General features: G+C 39.1%; 2 protein-coding genes across 2 annotated transcripts; one reads left to right on the top strand and one right to left on the bottom strand.

Moving 5' to 3' along the window:
- Positions 1–8,570: 8,570 nt before the first annotated feature.
- On the bottom strand, positions 8,571–15,549 carry LOC139689369 (chymotrypsinogen A-like). The gene is made up of 7 exons (XM_071586451.1): positions 15,326–15,549; positions 12,783–12,960; positions 11,940–12,041; positions 11,701–11,860; positions 9,306–9,434; positions 9,062–9,164; positions 8,571–8,741 (listed from the first exon to the last, which is right to left on the bottom strand). Exons 1-7 carry the CDS (start codon positions 15,531–15,533, stop codon positions 8,662–8,664), a joined length of 960 nt encoding a protein of 319 aa, XP_071442552.1. The 5' UTR covers positions 15,534–15,549; the 3' UTR covers positions 8,571–8,661.
- Positions 15,550–17,744: 2,195 nt separating this feature from the next.
- On the top strand, positions 17,745–22,557 carry LOC139689365 (venom peptide isomerase heavy chain-like). Its single transcript, XM_071586444.1, has 7 exons — positions 17,745–17,960; positions 18,368–18,545; positions 18,627–18,728; positions 18,821–18,980; positions 19,997–20,125; positions 20,226–20,328; positions 22,368–22,557. The coding sequence occupies exons 1-7, from the start codon at positions 17,747–17,749 to the stop codon at positions 22,445–22,447; spliced, it is 966 nt and encodes a 321-aa protein (XP_071442545.1). The 5' UTR covers positions 17,745–17,746; the 3' UTR covers positions 22,448–22,557.
- The last annotated feature ends 4,698 nt before the right edge of the window (positions 22,558–27,255 follow it).

Genomic DNA, 27,255 nt, shown 5'->3' with positions numbered 1-27,255 from the left:
CGAACACAATAGAGGTGGGGAAGGCGGAATCGAACGGATCACAAGAGTAAAAATATTTCCTTGACCGGGAAATATTTTTACTCTTGTGATCCGTTCGATTCCGCCTTCCCCACCTCTATTGTGTTCGTCCTTTATGTGTGTTCCTATCCCTTTTCCTTATATCTGTTTCTGTGTATATGAGTATTTATTCGCCGTTTGGCGGGATTTCGTGTTTGAATGTGTATATATATATATATATATATATATATATATATATATATATATATATATATATATATATATATATATATACTCATATATACAGAAACATATATAAGGAAAAGGGATAGGAACACGTATAAAGGACGAACACAATAGAGGTGGGGAAGGCGGAATCGAACGGATCACAAGAGTAAAAATATATATATATATATATATATATATATATATATATATATATATATATATATATATATATATATATATATATATATATAAAGCTTGACTGCGAAAATGAGGGCTCCAATTTCCTCTAATACTTGTCGTGCAAGAAAAAATATATCACAGGAGGCTATATTTTACTTGATTAACATTAATATATTTGAAGGGAAATTTGGCAAATATCAAGTGCCTGTAAAAGGCACTTGATATTTGCCAAATTTTGATATTTTGTACTGTTGTATGGATTAGGTATTCCTCATGTCAGTTGGCATTATTCAAATTTCAACTTGAAAGAAAGCTATACGGATATAAAGAAAGCTATGCAACTGTGGAATTGATTTGAGCTACATATTTAATTACCTTGCTGACGGTAAATGTTTGCTGTAATATTTAGGAGATTTCATCCTATAAAATTCTCAAATGTCGATGAAAATTGGAAACTCATTTATTACATTTTATGCCATGCCATCCGCTTTTAGCAACTCACACAATAATTCAAATATTTCAATAAGAGTAAACCAGAAAATAATCATTATGAATATGAAATCCAGGGCTCAATCAGCACGATTTCAGGAAATGTCATCAATTAATTTATTTCTCAATGTCTCTTCATTCAAAGTTAGCATGAGTTTTAAAATGGCTGCAAACTTTATACTGCACGAAAAAATAATTAAAATCAATGATTTATTTTTGGGAGATGCAATGATGTCATTAACGACTAAATGTAAGCGCTTCCAGTTGCAAATAATATTATTTCCTCAATTCAATCTCGTCGACGGCTAACTAACGATTTACTTTTTAATTAATATTGTATCACCTATTAGCAGAAGAGGCCCATGAATTATGACTACTTCTTCAAGAACAAACTTCTGAATCCAATTGTCCGAGAAGGTTCACATTAGTTCAATATCAAAAATCAAATAAAAAACCCTATCGCTTACTTCTTTTGCATTTTAGTGTTACCTTTGAGTGTTGCATTTAGTTTTAATCTTACCGATAAACGCAGTGAGCGGCTGTAAGGATGTAGCGATCATTTATGACAGATCCCCCACACAGGTAGACATATGGCCATTTCCAAATGTGCAACTTAGCTTGCCAGCACCACTCCCCTTCAGTCGCTTCGCTCCCTCCAATTATGCGATTGATGCTTCTCTTCCCACATTCTAGAAACATATTCTGAATTGATTAACTCAGAAATATATATGTGATGCAAATTAATTATTTATAAATCCTGCATTAAAATATATACTTTTGGGGATGTACTTACGGATTTCTGATTTCGTTTGAACCGAAACCGCTGTTAAGATCCGCCGATCATTTACTGGAGGATCAAAAGCTAGAGAAACGTTCATATTTCCAGTTCTCTCGTTTAAATTAGTTCCTGCAGCAAATACTGGCCACGGCTGGGCAAAGTGAATGAGCACCCCCAGCACGAAAACGCATGTTAATGAGAAAATATCCATACTAATAAGTAATACTCAAGCCCTACGTTGGCTGTAAATGACCAGATTTCTAGCGAATTCTTTTTATTTATACCTCTCTACTATCTTCATATGACAAACAATTCCATGTTATCTTAAACCATGCACAAATATTTGCCAATTCAGAAGCGACCCATTTGTTTGAGCACGTCCCTCAGAATCTACACTCGTGGATTTTGCCCTTCGTTAATATCTCCCGTATTCCACCCCAATTATGAGATTTACGGAATTTGTCGGGAAATCAAGGCATTTTTCTCTTTTCCTTCACCCTGAAATAATGGCAAGGTTGAAACGCTCGAAATGTCACGGACTGAAAAGCGCAATTTCGCGCAGAGAGAAATTGAGTGTATTTCGCCTCGCCTGCCCAAGGTAAAAAGTAAAAGTTTTCATCAAATTGGCTCGCTGCTTTGCGTTCCTAGCCCTCCCATGAAGAGCGCTGAATATAAGGTCCTTCAGTGTTCAGCATTAGACCCCAGCGGCATCGTTAAAATGTGATAACACGTCAAAGTTGGTTAAAACGATATATACAACCTATGACCCAAAAGTAGTGGAACTGATTCGATTTTTAAAAAATTGTTGCCAGAATTAATTCATTCACTCAATACTCTTCGAAATAGCAGCCTTGTCCGTTCACACACCATTATCCACGCCTTGTACGCCTTCTAGAAGGCGGCGCCTGGAATGCTGCTAAGCATCATCTTCACGGCCGGTTGTAACTCTTCCAACGAGCCTTGATGACGTCCTTTCAGCACGGATTTGAGGCGGGGAAAGAGGAAGAAGTCTGGTGGGGCAACGTCATGGCTGCAGGGTGGCTGAGGCATGGTCGAAGAGGTCTTGACAGATTCGCGTGCGTGTTTCCTATTGTTCGTCCGAGAGCACTCGCGGCACCAAATTCGCAGACACCTTTCTCATGTCCATGTTTTCGTTCACAATTCGATGCACATCACTTTTACGGAGGCCAAGTCCCATGCAAAAAAACAATGCGAACACTTAATCTGCGATCCTTCTCCAAGAAAGCCTTCACTCTTGCAATATTTTCGTCAATTTTTGAAGTCGAAGGGCGTCCTGAATAATCGGCGTCTTCAATATCTTCTCTACCCCCCAGAAACAATTGGTGCCACTCAAAAACACCCGATCTACCCATGGTGTAACACCATAAGCTTCCTTGATCATATCATGAGTCTCTTTCCCAGTTTCACGCAAAATTTGATGGGTTAGCGTTGTACCAATAACCGGTTCATGACGGAGCGTAAAGAGTTCATGTTAAAGAAGTTTCGAGAACGAACGATCCGCACCCCGCCAAGGCTGGGAGCCAGCTTCCACTGGTCTCCAACCTTTACTCAGACTCCCCTCCCTCAAACCCAACCAGAGAAACCAGCACCCGTCCGTCGTCTATCCGGGGAGAAAAAGGTTCTACTTCCTTCGGAACAGACCTTATACATTGGAAAAAAAATCACCGCAGACAATCGACATTGAGAGACACGCAGGATAATGTATGAAGTGAACTGTACTTGGGCCACCGAGAGCGAGTTTTGTCCTCCATCCCCTGGGTTAAATTTCTTGGAATAATATTGAACGAATCTTCTTCATCATGGACCCGTCACAGTAACTTCTAATAATGTTCTACTGCGAAATTTTCATGCTAGTATTCATTTTTACATAGGATACTTGTGTAATGCCTCGAGGCACTTCGATAATTATACTATATTTGTATTCTAGAGCCAAGTTCGTACTATGCCTAGAGGGAAGTCCATTTTCTGTTCGAAATTCAAGAAAACAAGATACGCCGATGATTGTGAGAATCAACAGGTGAGCCCTTTTTATAATTTATTAAGTTATTACCTTAGCATTTTTAAATAAAAGGTCCCCATAAGTTTCTCATTCCAATTCATATCGTAGATCTTGTTTAACTTTATATTAATTTGACATTGAACTCTAAATTTAAATAGCTGCGGGAGTAGCCGCGACAGTTACTTTAACGGAGGAATCGGCTGTTTTGAATCGTGATGTAGAGAATTCATTGCCTAAAAAGCATTCGCTTTGACCGGTATTCTAACTCGAGATTCAATTTTAGCTCAATAATTCTGAAAATAAAGTTTCAAAGAAGCAGTAAAATTCACTCTAATCGGAGTGTTTTAGCAATGTATCGAAAATATAGCAGAGCCAGTAGGTTTTTCGAAAAGAAATGCTTTGAAATGCTTGGTGGGCAAATTTTATTAAATTGAGATTAATAAACAACCACACTCAATTTAAATTGCTTCATGTATTAATTCCTTTTCGGATAATGATCTGAAAAAGTGCAAGCAAGGTTCGTGTTGAGCCAATATTGTTCAAGAAACTTAAACTTGTTGCAACATTTCCTTCGCCTCTGTACAATTACTTCCCAAGCGCAACCGCGTGATCCCATTTCTTAAGTAGTGACTACTTGGAGGTTATCGGTAGTATGCATGTTTAGATGTTACCAATATGGTCTGCAGTTCTATGGTAGTGTGCAGACATTTTTTGGGGAGTATATTGAAGGAACAAGGAAGAGGAAATTGGGATTATGTAACTCCGTAAATTAAGTAATTCTGTGGTACCAAGCCACTAACTCTAAGAACTAAACTAAATCTTATAATTCTCAGAGAAAATTCGGATGGAAGGTCTCTGATGATTTTTAGATGTACTTTTCCATAATAAATATGCAAATTATGTTATCCACAGATCTCTTTTTACCATCAATAAACTTATGACAGCAAAAAAATGAAAAGCAAAATACTGGTGGGTCTAAATTTATGTAAATTTATTTTGATTAAGTTTAGACCGAACTGAAGGTCGTGTATGGTCTTTAAAACTTAGGAGCGTGGAAACCTTTTGGTGATATCGAAGGAGCCAAGTACAACGTGGACCTTATTGAACAGCACGCCGAGTATGTACTGGTATTAGACTATAAATAATGACCCAGACTCATGAACAACCCTATATTAATTTTTTAGTAATTTTTTCATCATAATTATTTCAGTTATGATGAGAAAACAAAGGCAAATAATATTTGGTGAAACCAACAAAAAAATTAAATTTACCGATCATGTCTGCTCAGTGTTCTAGCCTGCAAAAGAAAAAAATAATGATGGTGAGACCTGCAACATAACAGGGTGTATTAAATCAGGGGTAAGAAAGACCAAAAATATTAATTGTAAAATGAATTGGAAAATGAATGAGTCAATCAGGAATTGCGGCAACCTTTTATGAGCTTAGCCACTTGGCTTTCACGTACTTGTGGCCACCGCTACTTAACTATTTCACCCTAGTCCTGATTTTTGACAATCGGTCCTGATCTTTTGTAGTTAGCCGTCACTTGGGACGATAAACATCACTTTTTAACGTAACACGCTGAATCATGACACCTGATTCAGATTAATGGAAGTCAACATGGACAAGGCAACCAGCTCTTAATTTTGCTTGACGATGTCGACTATTTCAGCCTGCAGTGATTTTTTCCACTTGGTCTCGCATGATAATAACTATTTCTCAGTCTCGACACATTACCCTTAATTGCAGTAAAAATCCTACAAGAGTTTTTCTCTTCCCTTACCGGTACCACATGGCTCACCAAAATAGTTCCGTACCGGCAATGGTGGATTTTTGCTCCCATGGTGTATTGAGAGCATTGGCTCTTTCAAGTACTTTTTTTTACAATTTCGTCTGCAACCTTTTCGTATTTGTCTCTTTATTGCAAATATTAGCTTTAGTAAGTTAAGAAAGTTATCCCGAAAAGCCCAGTTGGAGCTGACACTGACATTCGACAATCCTAAACTCGAGATGGCGCTGCATTTCCCTTTCAGTTACAAAATAAATGCACACACTGATGTAGTTCCGCGTGTGTCTTATCGACGAAAGTTACGATCATATACAAACAAATGCAGACTTCCTCGTAGAAACACAAAACTAAGCTTTCACATGGTTGTTGCCGCGGGCTTTTCAAATGTGAACAGGCAGAAAGAGGTCATGCAAACATCAATTCTTAAATTTCCGTTAATTGGACAAAAAATACCAAAAACGATGGAGGCAGGAGCGGTAATTGTTTTTCCGAAGGGTGTGAAAGGCACCAACTGCCTCGATGACACAAGTATTTTTAGCAATGGTTGTTAAGGGTAGGTATTTGCCATCCTGGGTCACCGTCAGGGTAGGTTCACACCCAACACAGCGAGGATGTTGTTTTTCTTTCGGTAAGAGGTATGGATTTTTGAGGGGGTAATGCCCTATCCTCGGATATGTGATCGTCATCTCTTTCCTCATGCTCATCCTGACGGATTTGTTACAATCATATCAAAAATTCTCCTGCCACTGGAACGACTAACGCATGCGCAAGTAGTTCTCTAATATCATGCTTACCGGCAATTCATGTTGATAGCAAACAGTGAAGATAGCTATTTAGTTCAAAGAGTACATTTAACGCAGCTAAACCAATACTCAAATTCGTAAGTACTATTATCCGTCGATGGCTTGGCAATGGCTTGAATGTTATTGTTCCAATTGCCCCATTTTTTATTCCCTCTTCATTTTACGGGTGCAAACCACTTTCATTTATCTTGCTGAAAAATGTCTTGCGCTAGACGCAATGTTAGTGATAATGGTTATCATTTCACTCAAAAATCGCAGTAATAGCCCAATAAATTACAGGAAAAGCAATAAGGAAGTTCACACAAGCATATGCGTTGCGAAATGAAGGCTATTTCCCCAGGGAAAATGTTTCCATTGATCTACGGTCCCAGTAATTAATACCACGAGGTCATTGAACCAAGGTAAGAAAGTTTACATGCTATTGCTCACTCAATTCGGAAATACAAGGAGTCCAATTGCATAAGATGGTGAATCGTTGAAAGAACATATGTCATAGACAGAGTAAAAATGTTCCTTGCAAAATTTTTTGAGGCATCATTTCTGCATGTGTAACTTCCGTAATTTTAGGCATAAATCGGAAAAATTCACTTGAAGTAGTCATTTTGGCTTTTATTTAAAGCGCATTTAAATTTTAAGTCCGCAGGCAAGGCAGACACCTTCGAGCTTGAAACAGTATTTTGTGGCTAGTAGCTACGTTCATGCAACGATTCGATTTTTGAGTGGAAGAAGTCATCAGCTACCCTAATACATCGAGAGTGGTACACAGTTTATTAACCTACACTAATGAGTGTGCGACAGGTCATACATGGATGCCGAGGCCTCATAAATGACCGCACAAATGTTGATGATGAGGAGCCAAGTGCTAAGTAACCAGGCCGATGAAATCCCAGCCCAGCAAGTGGTCCAAGAACTGTCTTCTGATCGACGATTAGTTCTACAGCTAATCAATTTCCTCTCGTAGGACGCACAGCTATTTACATGATTGTTACGTAAAAAATCGGATGCTGTAAACAGTGTGCAATATGTGTATCGAAAAATCTTACCAAGAGCGATAAAAGTTGGGTGGACGAGCGTTTTTGGACATCTGTGGACCAAATTGATCGCCCACCCTCCAGTCTCGACCCTTCGCCTAGCGACTCGTTATCTTGCACTTAAAGCAGGAGTTTTAAGGACACTGATTTAATGACGACGTGGAGCTCCAGACCGCCGTATTCAACTGGTTCAATTCACAGTCGACGAACTTAAATGATGAGAGATGAAAGAAGCAGGTGCATCGTTACAATAACTGCTAAGAAATGAACGGCGAACAAGGCGTAAAGAGAAATAGGTTTGCAGGAAGCTAAAACCGCTCGTTAAATCTTTTTCCAACGAATATGTTTTTTTATGAGAGAACGGCCATTACTCCTCACAGCTGCTACGGACGGACGATAAAAAGGAGAGTGGGGGAACTCGACTTTAGACTCGGCGAGTCCAAAAGTCGAGTTCACCACCCCTCCCCCTCCGCCAGGGGGAGGGGTGGTGAACTCGACTACCACGTCCAGACCTGGAGTGGAACAGCTATTCCACTATAGCTCCATGGAAAATTAAACAAAATAAGTATCGGAAACAGTAAATGCGAGGAATTTCATTAAAGATTGAGAATAATTAAACTAAATTACACACAAACAGTAGGTGGCTGGGAAAGAAAGCTGCCATATTCATTAATTGAAACAAAATAAAAAACTTTTCTCCAACAAGTTTATCTAGTGGAACATAGTCATATGCGCCATTCCTTCCTTTCTTGCAGTTTTAGTCGTGTTTTCATTTTTTTCGTGCTGCGACGTCATACAGCCATTCAGGTACTACTTAACAGCCATATTAAACATTCAGGAAAAACGGATTTATCGTCGACTAAAATGTAAATATTGAAATAATAATAATATGGAAAGGTAATGAAATTCATGTGTTTCCCACCTTACATGGATTCAAAAGTTTACAAAATCAATGCAACAATCTAAAAAATGTTATGAACCTCGGCTTCATTAATACATGAAATCCAAACCTTGGCTAGCGGAATTAGTCATGTAGCTTTGTCACGAAGCACAATTCGTGGAATTCACCTCGTATGTCGGACCTCCGACTAATATTATCGTATTGTCCACATCCAATGAGGATTATGATGTATTACTTACAAAGAGACGGTACCTACTCCTCTTCCGTGAAAGGGTATGAATTAATGAATGGTATACGAATTTCAACTTAGGGCAAAATAAGGCAGACCTGAATAAATATAGTATATAAAGCATGTGTAAGAAAATTTTCATTTTATTCAATGTGGAATATTTTATTCATAGTCTCATTGCGGTTATGTCGAATAGTCACTCCATATATCTGTGAATTATTTTTTGGAGCAGTATTCACTACCACGTGTATGCTTATAAATCCATGGCAGGAACTTATGGACATTGGTGTAAAGGCCTGTAAATTAAAAAGAGCGAATTAACGAGCTTGACACAAAACAAAGAATATTTTTATAGTGGTCGTCTGTCGAGAGGTTTTTGTCCCAACTCTCCCCCAAGTATAAGTGAGCCTCTTTAAATCAGGTTTTGAATCTACTTATCAAATGGTCTCTTCTCAAAACATCAGATATTGAAGTTTTAAAAAACCCTAAAAAACCGGAGTGGAAATGTTTTCTTTCTCGATTTACATTCAGAGGACAGCTCTCATCAGCTTCCTAAGCAAACCCCCACTGTTAATTCAGATTTATTGGCTATGGATCCGCAACCCAGTTCACAAACCTGCAAAATTTGGATCAGCGCAACCCTTTCCTGCCGAAACAATTCCTATCAGGTCCCAGATGCCATCGCTGCCCTGATGAACCAAAGGTCCACCGCTGTCTCCCTGTTAACAGTGATTTGTCAGGAAAAAATAAAGTTCGAATGACATACAATGAAATTATTCTGTTTTTGCATGCAGTTAAATTTTATTTTCTGAAAGATGTTCAAAAATTATTTCATATGACTGTAGTTCCCATAAACTAACCTGGCATGAATCAATTCCTGAAGCAGATGCACATATCTGGCTGGGGTAGAGGTTACCATATTGCTTTTTGCATGTTTCATCAGGAATTATCTTTACTTCCGCTTCCATAAGAGCCACTGGCGAGTCGCCCTTATAATTAAAAATAATAAAAATTCCTTTAATAAGAAAGTCCACCGATGATAAAATCGGTATGCTACTGAAAGAATATTTCATATTCTGAAAGAAACATTTTTCAAGAAGAAATTTTACTCATCTATAATTTAGATTTATTTTAATTTGATAATATTTTTAATCAACCGACACGTCTTTCATTCTACTCGGTTTCAAAAAAAGTGGAATTCGATCTCTTTCCACTGCTCAAAATACGTGTGGAGCTGCAAAATACCAATTGAGGGGTACATTGTACGGATATATTTCCCTCAAGAATTTAAGATTGCTAATTGTAGATTCCCTAATTCTTAACAAAATTAACCCTATTTTCCAATTAATTAACTATTCTAATTACAACCTTTATGAAAGCTTTGATAAAAATAAGTTTATGAATATATTTATAATTAATGACCTGAGTAAATGCTCGTTGGTTGAACGCATTCCTAATATGATAGAACTTTATGCATCAAATTTCTACCCAACAATAAAACTATTAATTTTCACTTCCCAATAAAAACACAAATTTGAATGCCCTCAATTCCCTTCTATATTTAAGGCAAAGGCTTTTGCCTAAGGTGATGGTATTCGTCTGTGTCAACTAACTCTAACGTATACATGTAACAACGTTTGAGATTTATTTTGAATGAGAATAATAATTGGGAGTTTTATGGCCAGAATTTAAGTCTGAGATAGTGAGTGATACTTAACTTTCTGTGATACCAAAGAGAATTGTATTAAAAAACAATTATTTATTTACCTTTTACTTAGTGGTTACCTCTTCTTTGTTAGACGTTTCTTAACAAACCTAAAAGTAAGACCTGCCTATGCCATCCTCAACAGTTTTTTTTAAAAAGCATCGTTCTACACATAATCCTTCATTCCTTCGTAATAGTAGTTCCTAGACAATTTCTGTAAAATACAGTAAATCCTAGCTGGCCAAAATCTATCAATACAGCTGCTCGTAAAGGATGCTTTAAGTATACGTTTCTGTACTCAATCCGGCCCAACGAGTGTCATACGATGATCCGTTTAATTAAGATCACAACGCTCACTGCAAACTAAATAACTTGACGGTGGCAAACACGGCAGTCGCTCCATAGCGGGGAGTAGACCTCAGTACTAGAAAAAAACTTCTATAGAAACTAAAATAATAAGTAGAAAGAAATTTCGAAGATCTACTCGTATTCAACATTGGACAGGAAATAATTTTATTTCCTCATTTTACATATTTTAGGGACTCATAAAGCACGGTTCAAATGACTTTTCATATCTCTCCACTTTACCAGTGCCATCCTTTCATTTCACAATAATAATTTTGCAAACGATACAAGTTCATGTTCGGTAGTTTCGTTTCAGTAAATAATTATATCTTTAACGAATTTCTAATTAAGCATGCAATAAATTATCAAATGCTAATCAATAACCGATTTCTATTTAGTGATCACACGTTAAAAGCGTGTATTAGCTGAATTTGCGAAAAATGCTTAGTTTCTTTACCCACAGAATATCAAGAAAACTAAATCACGGGAGCCGCGGTGACTATAGGCCATCCACGTAGGCACGCACATGGCTAACGCAGTTGTTTTCTCACGGCTGGTAAAACCTTGAAAATATTCTGATCACACAATGCAAGTTTGAGGCACAAAATACTAAACTCTCATTTAAAATCTAAAATTTCAGAAGAGAGAATGAGGGGATCGAGATGGTGCGGGGGCTAACGTACTGGCTTCCCACCCTGAGGGCGCGGGTTCAAATCCCGGCGGTGTTGAATATTTTTCAGAGGTATCTCGATCCCTACTTGAGGTGCTTTGTGGAGGGCACTTTGAGTGAGTACGCCGTCCGTCGGATGGGACGTTAAACTGCGGACCCCTTGGCGCCTTTCGTAAAGAGCAGGCTAATGCCGACGCCGGGTTTCTCTCCACCCTTCATCCTTTCCTGTCCATCCCCTATGGCGCAAATGACCTTAGCTGTTGGTCGCCTCCCCTTAAAACTACTACTACTCGAGAGAATGATAAATATTAATGTGAAATCACCCCAACTACGACCATCATTCAAAAAATCAAGCTGCATTTGTTGCTTTATGTCTTACATTTCATTGGCGATGTACATTACAAGGCTATTTTAACTTATATAGAAATAAAAACTTCACGGCTTCGTAGAAGTTTTGCAGGTTTGCATATCAATTTACCCATTGACATTTAGGATTATCTAAAACAAATTCAGAAAAATTGAAATTACTTCTTACCCCTGATTTCAGAGCACCCCATCCAGTAATAGTACATGTTTCTCCGGAGTAATCAGCTTTCTCAGTAGGAAGGCACACCGAACAAATCCGATCAGAATAACGAATTTTTCTTATTAATTTAACCAAAGCGATGTCATTGGCTTTAGTTATTGGATCATAACTACAAATAAAAAGTGTGAAATAGAATTAGTTTTCAGGAAGTCCTTCAATTAACTTTAAAAATTTATTAAATTACTTACTCCTCATGTAAAAGTATGGAATCGACAAATTTTCTTTTCCCTTCGACATCTCCAAACAACTTGTATGCTCCCAAATAAACGTCAACTTTCGAGTTCTCCATTCTGAAAAGAATAAAACATTGGAACAAAATCCAATTAATGCAATTGAATACGCTTATTTAAAACAAAGCATGCCAACATGTAATCTCATTTTTATTAGATTTTCTACTCATTTTGATAAATAATCCTCTCATTGTATGAAAAACAGCACATTTTAAAATATAATTTCATCTCTTTGTTATGAATGCCTATTATATATGGTCAAATTTACAAAATATTTTTCACCGATCTCAATGGACCCCCATTTTCAAAACAACTGCATAAGTGATATTGATCCCCTAAAATCGATAGACTAAGCTCGACTCTAATTACTTACAAAGGTCGATGAGATTGAAAAAAAATAAAACATAGTGCACAAATATACGGGCAAAAGACACGATACGCTACGCTACAATTACGATACGCTAACGACATGTCGAACAAGGATGAAATCCCTCAAATGTGTATGAAAAATTTTCGAGTTGTTAATTCTTTGGGCTCCTGCTATGTACCCTGTCCGCAATTCATCATTTGTTTCCACTGCTGTTTCCATCAATTTCCCCATGCCAATCTACCCCAATGAAACAAGGAAATCCACAAAAATGCTGATACTCTTGAAGAGCTCATGGGCTTCCGTTTTACATAACAGCTAGTATTCATTAAAAATTTATTAATGGTACACACGCTTGTGTTCAGCACAACTCGTTACTATTGTAACGTCGAAAGATAACCCTAGCTTAAGTCCGGCAACTGATCGACACTTACCCATAGAAACAGTGAGCAGCGGAGAGAATATATTCATCATTTATGATGGAGCCACCGCAAAGGAAGAAAGACCCGTCATCATCCTTTGACCACACCATCACCTTCGCTTGCCAGCACCACTCTCCGGAATTCGCTCTGCTTCCTCCAACAATTCGATCCGTGTGGGTCCTTCCACACTCTGAAATAATAAGGTTACTCTCTTGATTATGCTTCACAACCGTAGTTCTGAAAACGACAATTTATTTCAACGGTGATTATTAAATCATCTTTCATATTATTTCCGGATCTTTGTAAATGTTTACCGATAATTTCTGCAAACCATGTCCTTTCCCAAGACCATCAGCCAACTTCCAGAAATATTTGGCCACCAATAATTTATTAAGGACGTGGACTGCACCTTTGAATATATACGAGTGTATCCGCGAACTAAAATATGGAATTTCTCACCGGGAGCAGGGTTCGCTCAATCATTATAAGGTAGTAGTGCCCATAAAATTTAACGATAATTTGTCGCGTTTGACCAGGTATAACTAAATAACGTTGCACGCCTGATGGTGATTTATTTTAATATGACCAATCTGGGGGGAAACACTCACTGCATGATGCATATGTTACTTTTTGTGCTTAAGGAATGAGGCTTACGAGATGTTCACGGTCGAAGCCAAGTTTGAGCGAAAATAAACGGTAGGTTTTCCGAAGCTTGAAGTGATTGTCTTTGAATCCCCTGCTTGCCGTATTCCTGGCAAAGAAGCAGTAAACTTTACAAGCAACTCACCAGGTACCGCTAAACACATCAATGGATGCATTTCACAACTTGCAGCGGATTATGAACTATAATGCAGAGGACTATGTTGCTGTCTCTCTATACCACCACTGTTAGTTAAGTGCAGGCTCACATGCAATAGTAGGCCATATTTTACGATATCCTGGAGTTAGGTTGTCATTCTCATTAATCTTCAGTGTCCACACTATGTACTTTAATTATCCACCGGTTTAATTATTCACCTTTATGAATAATTTTTTTTGTTAACACAGTGTAGACATGAAATGATTAAAATATTTTCTTCCTTCTTCTATGAATATGTACCGTGTAAGGAATGTTTTCAGCACGAAGCAAATATCCATTATCCAAATAAATTTTTGAACGATGCTTCACTGAATGTGCAGTTTCCCATTTATTATTTGAAAATGGAGATACCATAAATTACGTTCAGTTTCCCTTAAATTCTGATTGAAATTAAAATTTCTAAGCTAAAATTCTAAATATGACACTATTAAGTGTGAACTTTTGCATTATCTGGCTCTTACCCGCTGTTTTCAATATGCGTTAACTAATATGCTAAAGCTGTAGTTCGGAAACCGAAATATATTTCCGTGATCGTGATTAGTTGTAATGAACAGAGATATAATAGTCTTAACAGCAGTCATCCCAATACACAAATCACAACTTCTGATCCAATTGGTATGCCCTATCGGCGAACAGTTCTCATACCTCTTCGTGTTAAAAATGTCAACTTGGTAGTTATCACTTTTCAAGAAACGCCATTAGATTCAAAGGGCATGGAATCATACAAGTACCCTATATCATCAGTTAGCAACACCCAAATAGTAATATTGCACCTTTATACCTTTAGTAGTTAATTTATTTTAACAGAAAGCCGGGGAATCTTTAAGGTGACACCCAATGACATATTTCATCAAATAATTTACTGCTGCCATCAACGTAATTGAGGTAATCTTGTCGTGAGATCGTGAGCCGGGCGTCACTTAGTCTAGAACTGTTCACAGTATTCCAGTACCAATTATATTTCATCAGTTTTAAGAAACCTGCTAATATAGTGATGGAAGATACTCAGATTTTATACAGTCGTTCGATCAAAACATGTTTGGAGCAATATAGACTAGAAATACCGACTCAATATGATATGGCAGTGGTCATAACTTTATTGTCTCAAATCAAATACTATATTGTAGTAAGATTTAGGTAAAGTTCAAAATTCGTCACGACGTTCAAATAAAGCATAGGGTAGCTTTTGAATTTTAAATAAAATGCTATAAACCTTGGTTAGCCGCGGAAACAATCGTCCAAAATATTTTTAAATCCCGATTCAGAATGCGATTTCAGGTGAGATTATCAGTGAACAGCGACCTAACTTTTATATTTTTAAAGTCTTTATTACATTTCATCTCATTTTAAGGCAGAAAAAATGATTATTGCTGTAGGAGAAATATCATCAAAACGTTATTTCAGCAACTGAATAGAATCAAAAGCAGCATGCCTAAGACAAAATAAAATTTATCATTCTCCCCTACTAGTTTGAAATGATGGATTATACATTACGAGTGATATGCAATTATAAATAAAAATAAGATTTTTGGCCGTTCTTCTTGTTTATATGTGAAGAAAAATATTTTTGCTCGAGAATATAGCTAAAGGCACTTTGAAAATATATATAATTGCATTCATCAATTGTGCAAAGAACCTAATATGAATTTTTTTGTAGCAAGTTTTTCCCAGAAAGAGAGTTCTGTCATTTACTTACTGCATGTATCTGTTGTCAACACTTCATTTGATGCTGATGTAGTGATTACTCCGCCACTAAGAATAGCACCCGCTTCTGGAGGAAAATACATAGCAGGCCTTCCATAGTCCTGTCCAGAAGAAAATTTTTCACTGGTCATAGGCAGGCCTTTAACTAAGTAGTTTATCATCCATATCACATAGAGAAACTTGATGCCTGAATACGCCATGGCTAATTGAACTTGGTAGGTTCTTGGCTTCCGAAGTCTAGCTTTGTGCCCGCGATCCTCCAATATATACCTCCCGTAATCATGCAACACTGGATTAAACAGACTAATAATGCTGTGTAGATATTTACCCATTTGGAGCATTTTTACCAATGCTCTCTCGTTTCAACTTGCGCATCTATGCTCAGTCTTGGTATACTTAGCCGTACGGCGAGCAAACCAATGATCGTGAGGCAACCGAACATGTGATGTAATTAATGACTATTAATGAGCAATTTCAATCGCTAACACAAAGATGGAAGAGATAAAAATACGTGTACATTACAAAGAGGTTAATTTTAAGTTTACAGTAAACACTTAAGAATTGAATTTGCTCCACGGTCTACTTTACGCAATAGTGCGGGCCCATAAATAATTTTAGTTCCTCTAAAAGATATTCCAAATTTCTCTCCGGACGGTAACCTCTCCACAAAATGTTCTCTTGCATTATATGATATTTTAAACTTCTTTTTTAAAAGTAACTCGGTCATTTCTAGGAAATTAAAAGTTATTATGACATATTGCTTTACTCCATGAATAATTGCGCACACGGAAACACGATTTCAGATGCAAGGATATCCGTTAGCAGAGGTGGCTAGTATACCGGCTTCCCTAATATAGGCCCTGAGTTCGAATTGCAGCGGTAGCAGGTATTTTCAATTGCTCCGATCCCTACTTGAGATACTATTTGCAGGGCTCGTCAATTGGAGTACGGATCTCTTGTGATGGTGCACCAAAACCCTGGACCGCCTTCCTATTATTATTAAGGGTAGGCTAATGTCGACGTCTCGAACACACCCCTTTCCCTTAAATTCCTAATCCCTAATGGTGTACGTGATCACATATTTAGGTCGTCTTCCCCAATGAGCCTATTGGTATTACCATTTCAGAAACAAAAACTGTGCAACAAATGACTCAGTAACCGGTCACCTTTAAGAAATTCCAAAGTATTAAAAAAACAAAATAAACTATATGTGCTAAATAGAAACTTGAATATTAATTGCGAGCGTATCGATCATCAACAAGAAAATGAGGATAGATTTCCTTCAATCATTTTAACCAATTAAACTCCCCAGACTTTTTTCTGGAATTTTATTCACTAAAGTTTTTTATGAATGAATCGTCGGATTATCAAGACCTAAAGTCGAGAGCTTTTAATTAAATGTATAATTAGAGAAATAATTTGTGGAACAACTTCGGATATTTAATTTTATGTGTGTGCGTAGTGTATTTTGACACGTTGATGTTTGATTAAACGTAAATATACCAATGGTATAAATCAATTAAGTTATTCGATCACGAAGAGGAAGGGAAACATTTTACCACCATGAATATAAGCAATAAAATTAAATTAGTGCAAAAAACAGCGGTGTTAGACGAGAGGTTTCATATCATTCACATTAAATTCCTTCTTTGAGTGACTACAAATACGTATCTCCTGAGCAATATATCAAATGTTATCCATAAACCTCATATTTTAAAGAATAAATGGTAAACCGCACATTCAGAGAAGCATCATTCGAAATGTTATTTTAGTAATGATTTCTGCCTCATAATGAAGACATTTATTAAAAGGGCACAGATTCATAGAGAGTTATTTCAATCAAGAAGAGAAAGGGAGAAGTTGTACCACAATGAATACGCGCTAAAAATTGAAATTAATTGTAAAAAACAACCCCGTTTTAGAAGAAGAGGAGTAACATTTACATGAAATTTTTTCTTGGAGTAATTACAGAAACATATTTTCTGAGCGATATACGAAATATTACTCCTCTTTTATTGTACCCAACTTTTATTTTTAAATAAAACACAGTAAACTGCAAATCAGTGAAACCTCATTCGAAACATTATTTGAATAATGATTTTTGCTCCGCACAGAAAGCATTCCGTAAAAGGGCATAGATTCATAAAAGGGGGAACAAAATATTTTCGTCGTCCCTAGTTTACACTGTGTTAACACGAAAAGACTTCACAAAACAGAGAAAAGTGCTTGATTAATGTTCACAGTGTGGACACAGTTGATCAAAGAGAATGACATCCATACTACCACGCTGTTGTACAATGGCTTAAACATGCATGCGAGTATGCATAAAGGAGTGTGCATTTAAACTGATGGTATAAATAGGCATCTGCACAGGCCTAGACAGCATAGTTCATATTCTACAGTCAGACGTGAAATGCATCCAGCAATGGGTTGTTTAGCGGTCGCTGGCCTGTTCCTTCTACAGATTACGTCTTCTTGGGCGGGAATACGACCAACAGGGATTTCAAGACCAATCGCTCCAACATTCGAAAGACCAACAATTTACTTCCCCTCGGACTTTGGCTACGCTCTTGATCATCCCGTAAGACCATTTTCCCATGGAGAAGGCCTCACATCTGCATCTTGCAGTAAGTATTTTCCCCTACATTGATTACATATCAACAGATCGTCACCAGGCGTGCATAGACGTTTAAATATTTCTTTTCGAAGGCCATAAATATATGGTATATATAATGGGGCACTTCTACCAACCTACATTATAACAATGGGGCGAGCCATATTAATGGTAAGGAATGCCCAGCTTTAGTTCGCGGATATATTTTTCAAGGTACAGGGAATCTTCGTTCTCGACACATTTTCGGTAACGAACATTTCTTGGAGATAACTCTTTGCACTGGGAAATGACATGGTTTTACTGATGATATCGGTAATAAATTAAAAATATCTGAAAATAATATGATAGGTAATTTAATCCTGACTAGAAAAACAAATTCCGTTTTCAAAACTACGTTTCTGACGCAATTATATATTCCAGAGTGCGGAAGGACCCACACGCATCGAATTGTCGGAGGAAGCAGAGCAAAGTCCGGAGAGTGGTGCTGGCAAGCGAAGGTGATGGTGTGGTCAAAGGATGACGACGGGTCTTTCTTCCTTTGTGGTGGCTCCATCATAAATGATGAATACATTCTCTCAGCTGCTCACTGTTTCCACGGGTAAGATCGCTTAAATGTGAAATTCTGTGTTCGTTCTGGTTTACAGGAGATACCTGTTCTTAAATTTTCTAATATTTTTAGGCATGAAGGTTCAAAAGTAGACATCTACTTAGGAGCGTATAAACTTTTTGGTGATGTCGAAGGGACCAAGTACAACGTGGACTTCATTAAACTGCACGCCGAGTATGTACTGAGAATATACTATAAATAAAGACCCAGAGACATGAAAACACCCATATTAATTGTTTACATAACTTTTATCTATATTATTTCAGTTATGATGACAAAACAAAGGCAAATGATATAGCTTTGGTGAAACTGACAAGAAAAATTAAATTTACCGATCGTGTTTGTTCAGTGTGCCTGCCTGCAACAGAAAAAAATTACACTGGTGAGATATGCACCATAACAGGATGGGGTGCACTAAAATCAGGGGTAAGAAAGACCAAAAATATTTATTATAAAATGAATTACGAATAAGTAGAGAATAGTTATAATATATACTACAGTTAGCTTCTCATTTATTCATTAACTTATGCCACAGCCAACTAATAATCTTATTCATTAATGTATTTAAAATGGTAAGGCATTTCCCGGTTTTGAAAAACCTTGGCTATAGTCCTCTCATAGACCAAGCCACGAGTGCACGCGCACAACTTTAAGTACACATATACTATATAGTACACTTAATTCAAATAGAAATTAATGCATATTTGATACTTGTGGCTCCAAATATTTCCACCGGGAAAGCAGTTTAATACGTATGTAAACGAACTTAAGGTGTATAAGGGGTTGTTGATGTGGCAAAAATGAATATGAAAATATAATTTTGGTTTCAGTCATTGTAATTTTCTAAACACGTAGGAAATCACTGTTTCCCTATCCATCACACATTAAATATATAAAAAGTTAAGTGAAGTTTCATTCCGTATGGTCACTTTATCAGAATTATTTCATACTTGATCTTCAATCGAGTGAAACAAAAAACACTTTAAAAAATCCACACTGTATTTCACCGCAGCGCAGTCGGTCATCAAGGTAACCCGGATGACGTATTTTTCTACTTGACAGTTTCCCGTACAGGTATAGTCATCTGTTACGTAATGCAACTACGTAATGTTACATTTACTAATACGTACTAATCGAAGAACGAATAATTTAATCCGTCACTCAAACTGTAAGGCAATTCTGGATACATGACTAGGTCGTGGAATACTCATCGTTACAGCACGCTTAATGTACTCAAATGCGAACACGCATATTTGTTTGTAGCGAACCAAAAATATAGTTACTACGAATGTGTTGTCATTTACGTCACAGGAACTGCTCTCCAAACAATGCAACTAATACATGAAAGCCACAATGATTTCAAAATTATATTATGTATGCACGATTTCGATATACAGCTTTCGGTACACTAGAAATTCCAATTTTTTTTGTTCTTGTTTTAGGGTGACTCACCAGTAGCATTAATGGAAGCCCAAGTCAAGGTTATATCTCATGAAAAATGCCAAAAGCAATATGGATATCTTGATCCTAGTCAGATATGCGCCGCTGCACCTGGAGTGGATTCATGTCAGGTGTGTTACAATTGAACCTTAGCTGCATTTAGATAACATAAATTCCTTTGCATTCAAGAAAAGAAATTTGACATTTTAAATCTAATTAATCCATGAATAGGGAGACAGTGGTGGCCCTATGGTACACCAAGGAAAGAATGGAATATGGGACCTAGTGGGAATAGTTTCCGCCGGTAAGGGCTGCGCAGACCCTGATTTCGCAGGTAAGTAAACCTCTTTATTTGCCTCTTGAAAAGAATATTATTGAATTAAAAAAAGAGACGCTGCAATTTATGTAAACTATGAAGTAGTTTTAGAAAAACCTGTAAATAAATGAATGCAACAATATACACACATATATTTATAATTATATATATACATATATATTATGTAAACATATATATACATATATATATATATATTTATATATATATATATATATATATATATACACATAAATATATATATATACACACATAAACAAACACAGTAATCAACCCGAAGGTCGGTTTGGTAGGTGATTGTAGAGTTCACCCAGTACTAAGACCGACGGCGTGTGAAATTCACGCATCAGAGTAGGGGGTCAGTTCCTTTCCCTGTGCCGGTTATGGTTTCCCAGGCAGATCTGGTACCCGAAAAATCACCTAGCTTGGGTGGAGCGGCTGGTGGCCAGATTGCCTTGCCCAGGAATCTAAACCGGGCCCACTCCCCCTCTCAACAGAAATACTTGGACCAACTACATGATTCTCCAAAATATGGGTACCCTGAAAAACTACGGAACAGTAAAATTCTCAAACCGTCAACCCAATACACTCCTCTCTCCAAACCAAACCGCCCAAAATTCCATAATATTATCACAACTTTCTTTCCAGGAACACACAAAATTAAACATTTAATTCGTAACATCTTCCCAATTATTAATAACAGTCAGTCCACATCGCTTTCATTCCCACATCGTTCCTCCGTTACGTTCAAACGCCCGTCGAACTTGCGAGACATCTTAGAGTCGACAAAATCAACTGCGAGCACCCCCGTATTTTCCCCGCCCCTATCTGCCCCATGCAACCGACCAGGGTGCAAATGCTGCCACCTTCTAAGACCCTCCCCCTCCCTTAGTACCAACTCCCAATCCGACGCCACCTGCACCTCAAAAAACATTATATATCGCCTCTCCTGTAACTTCTGCCCGGCCTTCTACGCATGAATAACCACCGCTTTTCCAACAAATCTCCCATCTTCCTAAATTATCCCAGCCCCACTCACACTGCTTCCCACAACCAATCTTTTGATGACTGCTTCTCCGTTTCGGTGATTGAAACCCTTCCCAAATCTGCAAGTATCATAGAGGTGAGAATCCCGCGAGACGGCGCATATCTGGCGGTCCCAGTCATTTGCATTCCCCGGACGCCCACTTAATGCATCCAATAGCTGCCTACATATCCCCTCCCACCCCTTGTTCATTTCCTATTGGTCCCATACCTCTCCTTCCCTCACCCTTCCCCCGCACATGTCCTCTCCACTCTTCCCCGAGAACGCCATTCTGATGACGACGGTTGAGCCGTCGAAACGTCAAAACTACATATATGAGTGTCCTTTCTTTGTGTTTCTATGATTTAAAAATCTACATCTGTGTTTCTATATATATACATGCACACACACATGCATCTCGATATCCGCCCACACATCCCCTCTCAACCCCTTGTTCATTTCCTATTCGTCCCTTACCTCTCCCTTCCTAACCCCCTCACACGTGTCCCCTACGTTCTTCCCTCGATAACGGCATTCTGAAGATGATGGCTGTGCCGTTGAAACGCCGACTATATCTATCAAATATCTATTTGAGTGTCCTTTCTCTGTGTTTCTGTGTATAAATATTATAATCAAAGTTTTTATGCATTTGAATACATATTTACAAATATTAACGAAAGGGAATATGAGGTGGCGATGATATGTAAAAACTTAGAAAATAAGGGAACATTTTTCTGTGGCCCAAGCACTCACACACATATGTGTGTGTGCACGCGAGCTCGCGTGCGTGCTTGTATCAGCCCCGCCGCTCTAGGGGTGTTCAAATATATCATCATGCACACAGACACAAACCTGAATTTAATAACCATAATAGTAGTTTTTGTAACCATTCGCAATTAATTTTCGGAAAATACCGTCTTCGATTGCACTGCTTTCTAACCTTACATTGGGCGTTATGCATAGTGCCTTTTCAATAATACCAATGTGCCTCATGACAAACCATTTTTATTTCCAGGACTTTACACCAACGTGTATGAATTTCTCCCGTGGATTCGAAAGAACACCGAAGACAGTGAAAGTTGCTCCAGATACTGATTGTAAAATGGATATACTTATGCCGTCTCGAAACGGGGTTTTTGAACTCTCTCATCTAGAAATACCTGTATACCTGTCCACCTGTGAAAATAAAAGATAATGTAATTCTACTCTCACAGAAATTTTCATTGGCATATTTAAATTCAAAAATATCATTTTCTTAAAAATACCATTAGACCAAACGCATTCAATTGTATCGGACGAGTGGGTAGATTTGTACTATTGAAACCTTAATATGCCTCCCTGCCTAACCGAGTAGTAGTAGTGTTGGGGGTTTTTAGGGTGCGTCGACATCTACGGTCATTTTGCACCACTGTCAAGACGATTAAAATCTCAGGTCCATTTCATTAATAAATATATAACTAAGTAAATAAATAAATACACAAATAGATAAGTAAATAAATACAAAAATACACAAATAAATAATTAAATGAATAAATAGATAATTGTTTATAAAAAAAGGCAGAAAAATTATGAGACCCAAACTAAATTTGCCTCATTAAGCCAGTTTCCCTTAAAAATATTAAAACTCAATTTATACAGCCGAAGTCGTCCCGTAAAATATTGCTTAAATCTCACCGTACATTGAACATTTCTCTGACCCTTTAGTATTTGCTGCATTGAGTCAGTACATGTTTTATCGTCAGAATGCCCTATCCTCAGGCGCGCGAGGCGCGGATCTTCCCTCCGAACATTCCGGATGGAAGAGGGCCGTGTCGAAACGACCGATTTTAAGGCCCTAAGGTTGTTGTTTTGCAAGGACCGCCAAGCTTCCTTCCACTGGTTCAGGAACTAATTCCGCAAGGCAGCCTTTACGTCCTCCACAGGACCCAAAGTGGAGTCGGTCTCGGGTTTGTCCAGGGCTTCCTTCGCTGCATTGTGAGCTTTTTCATTGCCTCGTATTCCAAAATGACCTGGAGTCCATATAAAAGATACCCTGTTCCCCCTTCTCTGAAGGGACAAGAGGGCATAATGGATCTCCTGAACTATCGGGTTCACAGGTGCAAAGACAGATATTGATTTTAGGGCGCTCAGCGAGTCTGACCAAATGAGGAAAGAGCCGTTGTTTCCTTTTATTTCTCTTAGGGCCGTTCTTATGGCTGACAGTTCGGCTGTGGATATACTGCAAGATGTGTGCAGTTTTTTTCCCACGACTCCATGGTAGCGGGACACGACCGCATAGGCACATGCAGATTCTGAATTCGACCCTTCGGTGTAGACAGGGACAAAGTCAGAGCGCGAGCCGAGGAGGGCACTGGAGAGTCGCTGGTATTCCGACTCGGTCGTCTTTGCTTTGCAGTGCGTATGAGAGATGGACTTAATATCCGGCTTTGGTGTTAACCAAGGCGGATATTCAGCGTAGGAGACGTGGGATATTTGAGGAAAGGGAAAATTAACCTCTAGGATAAAATCATTAAAATGAACGGCAAGGTGCATAAATGCCCTTCTCCGTCTGATAAATAACTCTAAACAACGTTGGTTAAAAACAATGTTAAAACAACGGTGGTTGGTTTCGGATAACACAGGCATAATTGCCCATCAAAATCGTCCTGCGAGTTGCCAACGGGGCTCCCCTGCGTCAGAAAGTAGGCTTGGGACTGGGCTGGTTCTAAATGCCCCTGTGGCCAACCGTATCCCGCCATTGTGGACACAAATAAGTGGTCTCAAGTAAGACTCTCGACCTGACGAGTATATTATGGTACCGTAGTCCATTTTCGAACGGACCAAGCTTCGGTACAATAAAAGCATGGTGGTGCGGTCTGCTCCCCATGAGGAGTGAGTTAAAAACTTTAAAACGTTGAGGGTTTGGCGACACCTCTCGCGTAATACACGAACATGCTCCCAACAGTTCAGCTTTTTGTCCAGGGTCATGCCAAGCGAAGCGTACAGACTCCGCAAATGGGAGATTACTATCCAGCAGAGTTAGAGTCGGGGTAATGTGATAACCGCGAAGACGATGAAAATGCACGCATTTCGTCTTCTCCGTGGAGAAACGAAATGCATTCTTTCGCGACCACCCGCCCAGTTTATTTAGAGTAGTAGTAGTTTTGAGGGTTTAAGGGTGCGTCGACAGCTAAGGACATTTTGCACCACTCAAGACGACTAAAACTTCAATTCCTTTTTAATTAGGAATAGATATATAAATACGAATAAATATATAAATAAAGAAATAATTGTTAAAATCAAAAGGCATTGAAATTATGAGATCCAAAACTATAGCTGCCTCATTAAACCAGTTGCCCTTAAAAAGTTAAGACACGATTTATAAACCCAGAGTCATTCCCTAAAATATTACTTAAGTCTACCCTTATTATAAGCATGTCTCTGGTCCTTTGGTATGTTCTACATTCAGTCAGGATATGTTTTATTGTCAGGGATTGGAGGCACTCATTGCAGCGGGGCTATTCTTTTACCTCCGCAAAGAGGTACGAGTGAGTGAGGGCAGAGTGCCCTATTCTCAGGCGCGTAATCATGACCTCTTCCCTCCGAATTTTCCGGATGGAAGAGGACCATGGTGAAACGACCGATTTTATTGCCCTGGGTTTATTATTTTCCAAAGACCGCCAAGCTCCCTTCCACTGATACAGAACCAACTTCCGCAAGGCAGCCTTTGTGTCCTCCATTTGAACGAAGGTGGAGTCGGTCTCCGGGTTTCGCAGGGCTTCCTTCGCTGCCTGGTCAGCTTTTTCGTTACCTCTTATTCCAGCGTGGCCAGGAGTCCATATAAAGGATACCCTGTTCCCCTTTCTCTGAAGGGACAAAAGGGTATAATGGATCTCCTGAACTATCGGGTGCACAGGTGCAAAGACCGATATAGATTTAAGGGCGCTCAACGAGTCTGTACAGATGAGGAAAGAGCCATTGCTTTCTTTTATTTCTCCTAGGGCCGTCCTTATAGCTGCAGCTCGTCTGTGAATATACTGCAAGATGTGTGCAGTTTTTTCCCCACGACTCCATGGTAGTGGGGCACGACCGCATAGACACATGCAGATTCTGACTTTGACCCATCGGTGTAGACGGGGACAAAGTCAGAGCGCGAGCCGAGGACGGCACTGGAGAGTCGCTGGTATTCCGAATCGGTCGTCTTGGCTTTGCGGTGTGCACGGGAAATGGATTTAATATCCGGCTTTGGCGTTAACCAAGGCGGATACTTAGCATAGGAGACGGGGCATACTTGAGGAAATGTAAAATTTACCTCATTAATAAAATCATTAAAACGAACGGCAAAGGGCCTAGTTGCCCTTCTCCGCCTGTTAAATAAGTCTAAAAACCGTTGGTTAAAAACTATGTTAAAACAAGGGTGGTTGGTCTCTGATATAACTTAACTGGCATAATTGCCCATCAAAATTATCCTGCGGGTTTCCAACGGAGGCTCCCCTGCGTCTGCAAGTAAGCTTGGGACTGGGCTTGTTCTAAATGCCCCGGTGGCCAACCGTATCCCAGCATTGTGGACACATGTAACCGGTTTCAAGTAAGACTCTCGTCCTGAGGAATACACTATGGAACCATAGTCCAGTTTGGATCGCACCAAGCCTCTGTACAATAAAAGCATGGTGGTGCGGTCTGCTCCCCATGTGGAGAGAGTTAAAAACTTTAAAACATTGAGGGTTTGGCGACACCTCTCGCGTAATACGCGAATATGCTCCCGCCAGTTCAGCTTTTGGTCCAGGATCATGCCGAGAAAGCGGACGGACTCTACAAATGGGAGAATCCTACCCATCAGGCTTAGGGTTGGGGTAATGTGATAACCGCGAAGACGGTGAAAATGCACGCATTTCGTTTTCTCCGTGGAATAACGAAATCAATTCTTGCGCGACCACTCTCCCAGTTTATTTAGAGTCACCTGGGCTAGCCTGGAAGCATTTGTCACTCCCACAGAGATGGTTGTGGGTGGACATGCTCAGCTTTGGGGCTAGAAATTTCGAGCATAAACAAAAATCTATTGCTGAGAATTCCCCATTGAAGCTGTTAAAGCGGGTTTTTTCGCCGCTATTTAATAAAAACAGGTTAAAATCCACAATAAAGTTGGATAAGATTCGTCCTCTCCTATTACTTTGGGTTTCTGGCCCTCCCCAGAGAGGATCATGGGCATTAAAATCTCCCATCAAAATGAACGGCTGAGGAAGCTGGCGGACAAGGGCTTCGAGGTTCAGGCGGGTCACCGGTGCACCCTCTGGAAGATACACGTTACACAACGTCATCCTCTCAGGAGTGTGCACCGTGACAGCGACGGCTTGGAATGGAGAGTTAAGCTGGACTCGGGAGGTGTAAAGGGCCTCACGGGTTGCAACTGCTACTCCACCCAATCGCGAGAGTACACTGGGTGTGTACCCTCGCAATTCACACAAAGAGGTTCCGAAGAGCACTCTTTATCCTCGTGCGCGTCTTTGCCACAGCGCGGGCAGGTGGCTTTGCCCTCGCAGCGCGACACGAAATGGCCGAACCGTTGGCATTTGAAACAACGCACGGGATTTGGGATAAATGGCCTCACTGGTACCGATTCATAGCCCACAAACACCTTGTCGGGTAGTCTATCACGCGCAATGTCAAGATTACGGAGGTGCTGTTAACGTTTTCTCCGTTGCGCCTCGTGGTGAGTCGACGACAATCAGTCACTCCCTGAGAGAACATTTCTCTCTTGATTTCGTCGATGTCCACGTATAGGAGGTCGTAGTGACTGATGGCTCCCCGACAGGTGTTAAGAGTGCGGTGCACCTCCACCTTTATCGGAGTGTCATGGAGCATTCCCATGGCTGACAAATTTTCTCTCTGTGTATCGTTCAGGGTCTCTATAAGAAGTGTACCAT

Source organism: Hetaerina americana, unplaced genomic scaffold, assembly GCF_022747635.1.
Source record: "Hetaerina americana unplaced genomic scaffold, ioHetAmer1.1.p SCAF_225, whole genome shotgun sequence".
Classification (NCBI taxonomy): domain Eukaryota; kingdom Metazoa; phylum Arthropoda; class Insecta; order Odonata; family Calopterygidae; genus Hetaerina; species Hetaerina americana.
This window is presented reverse-complemented; position numbering and strand designations above follow the sequence as displayed.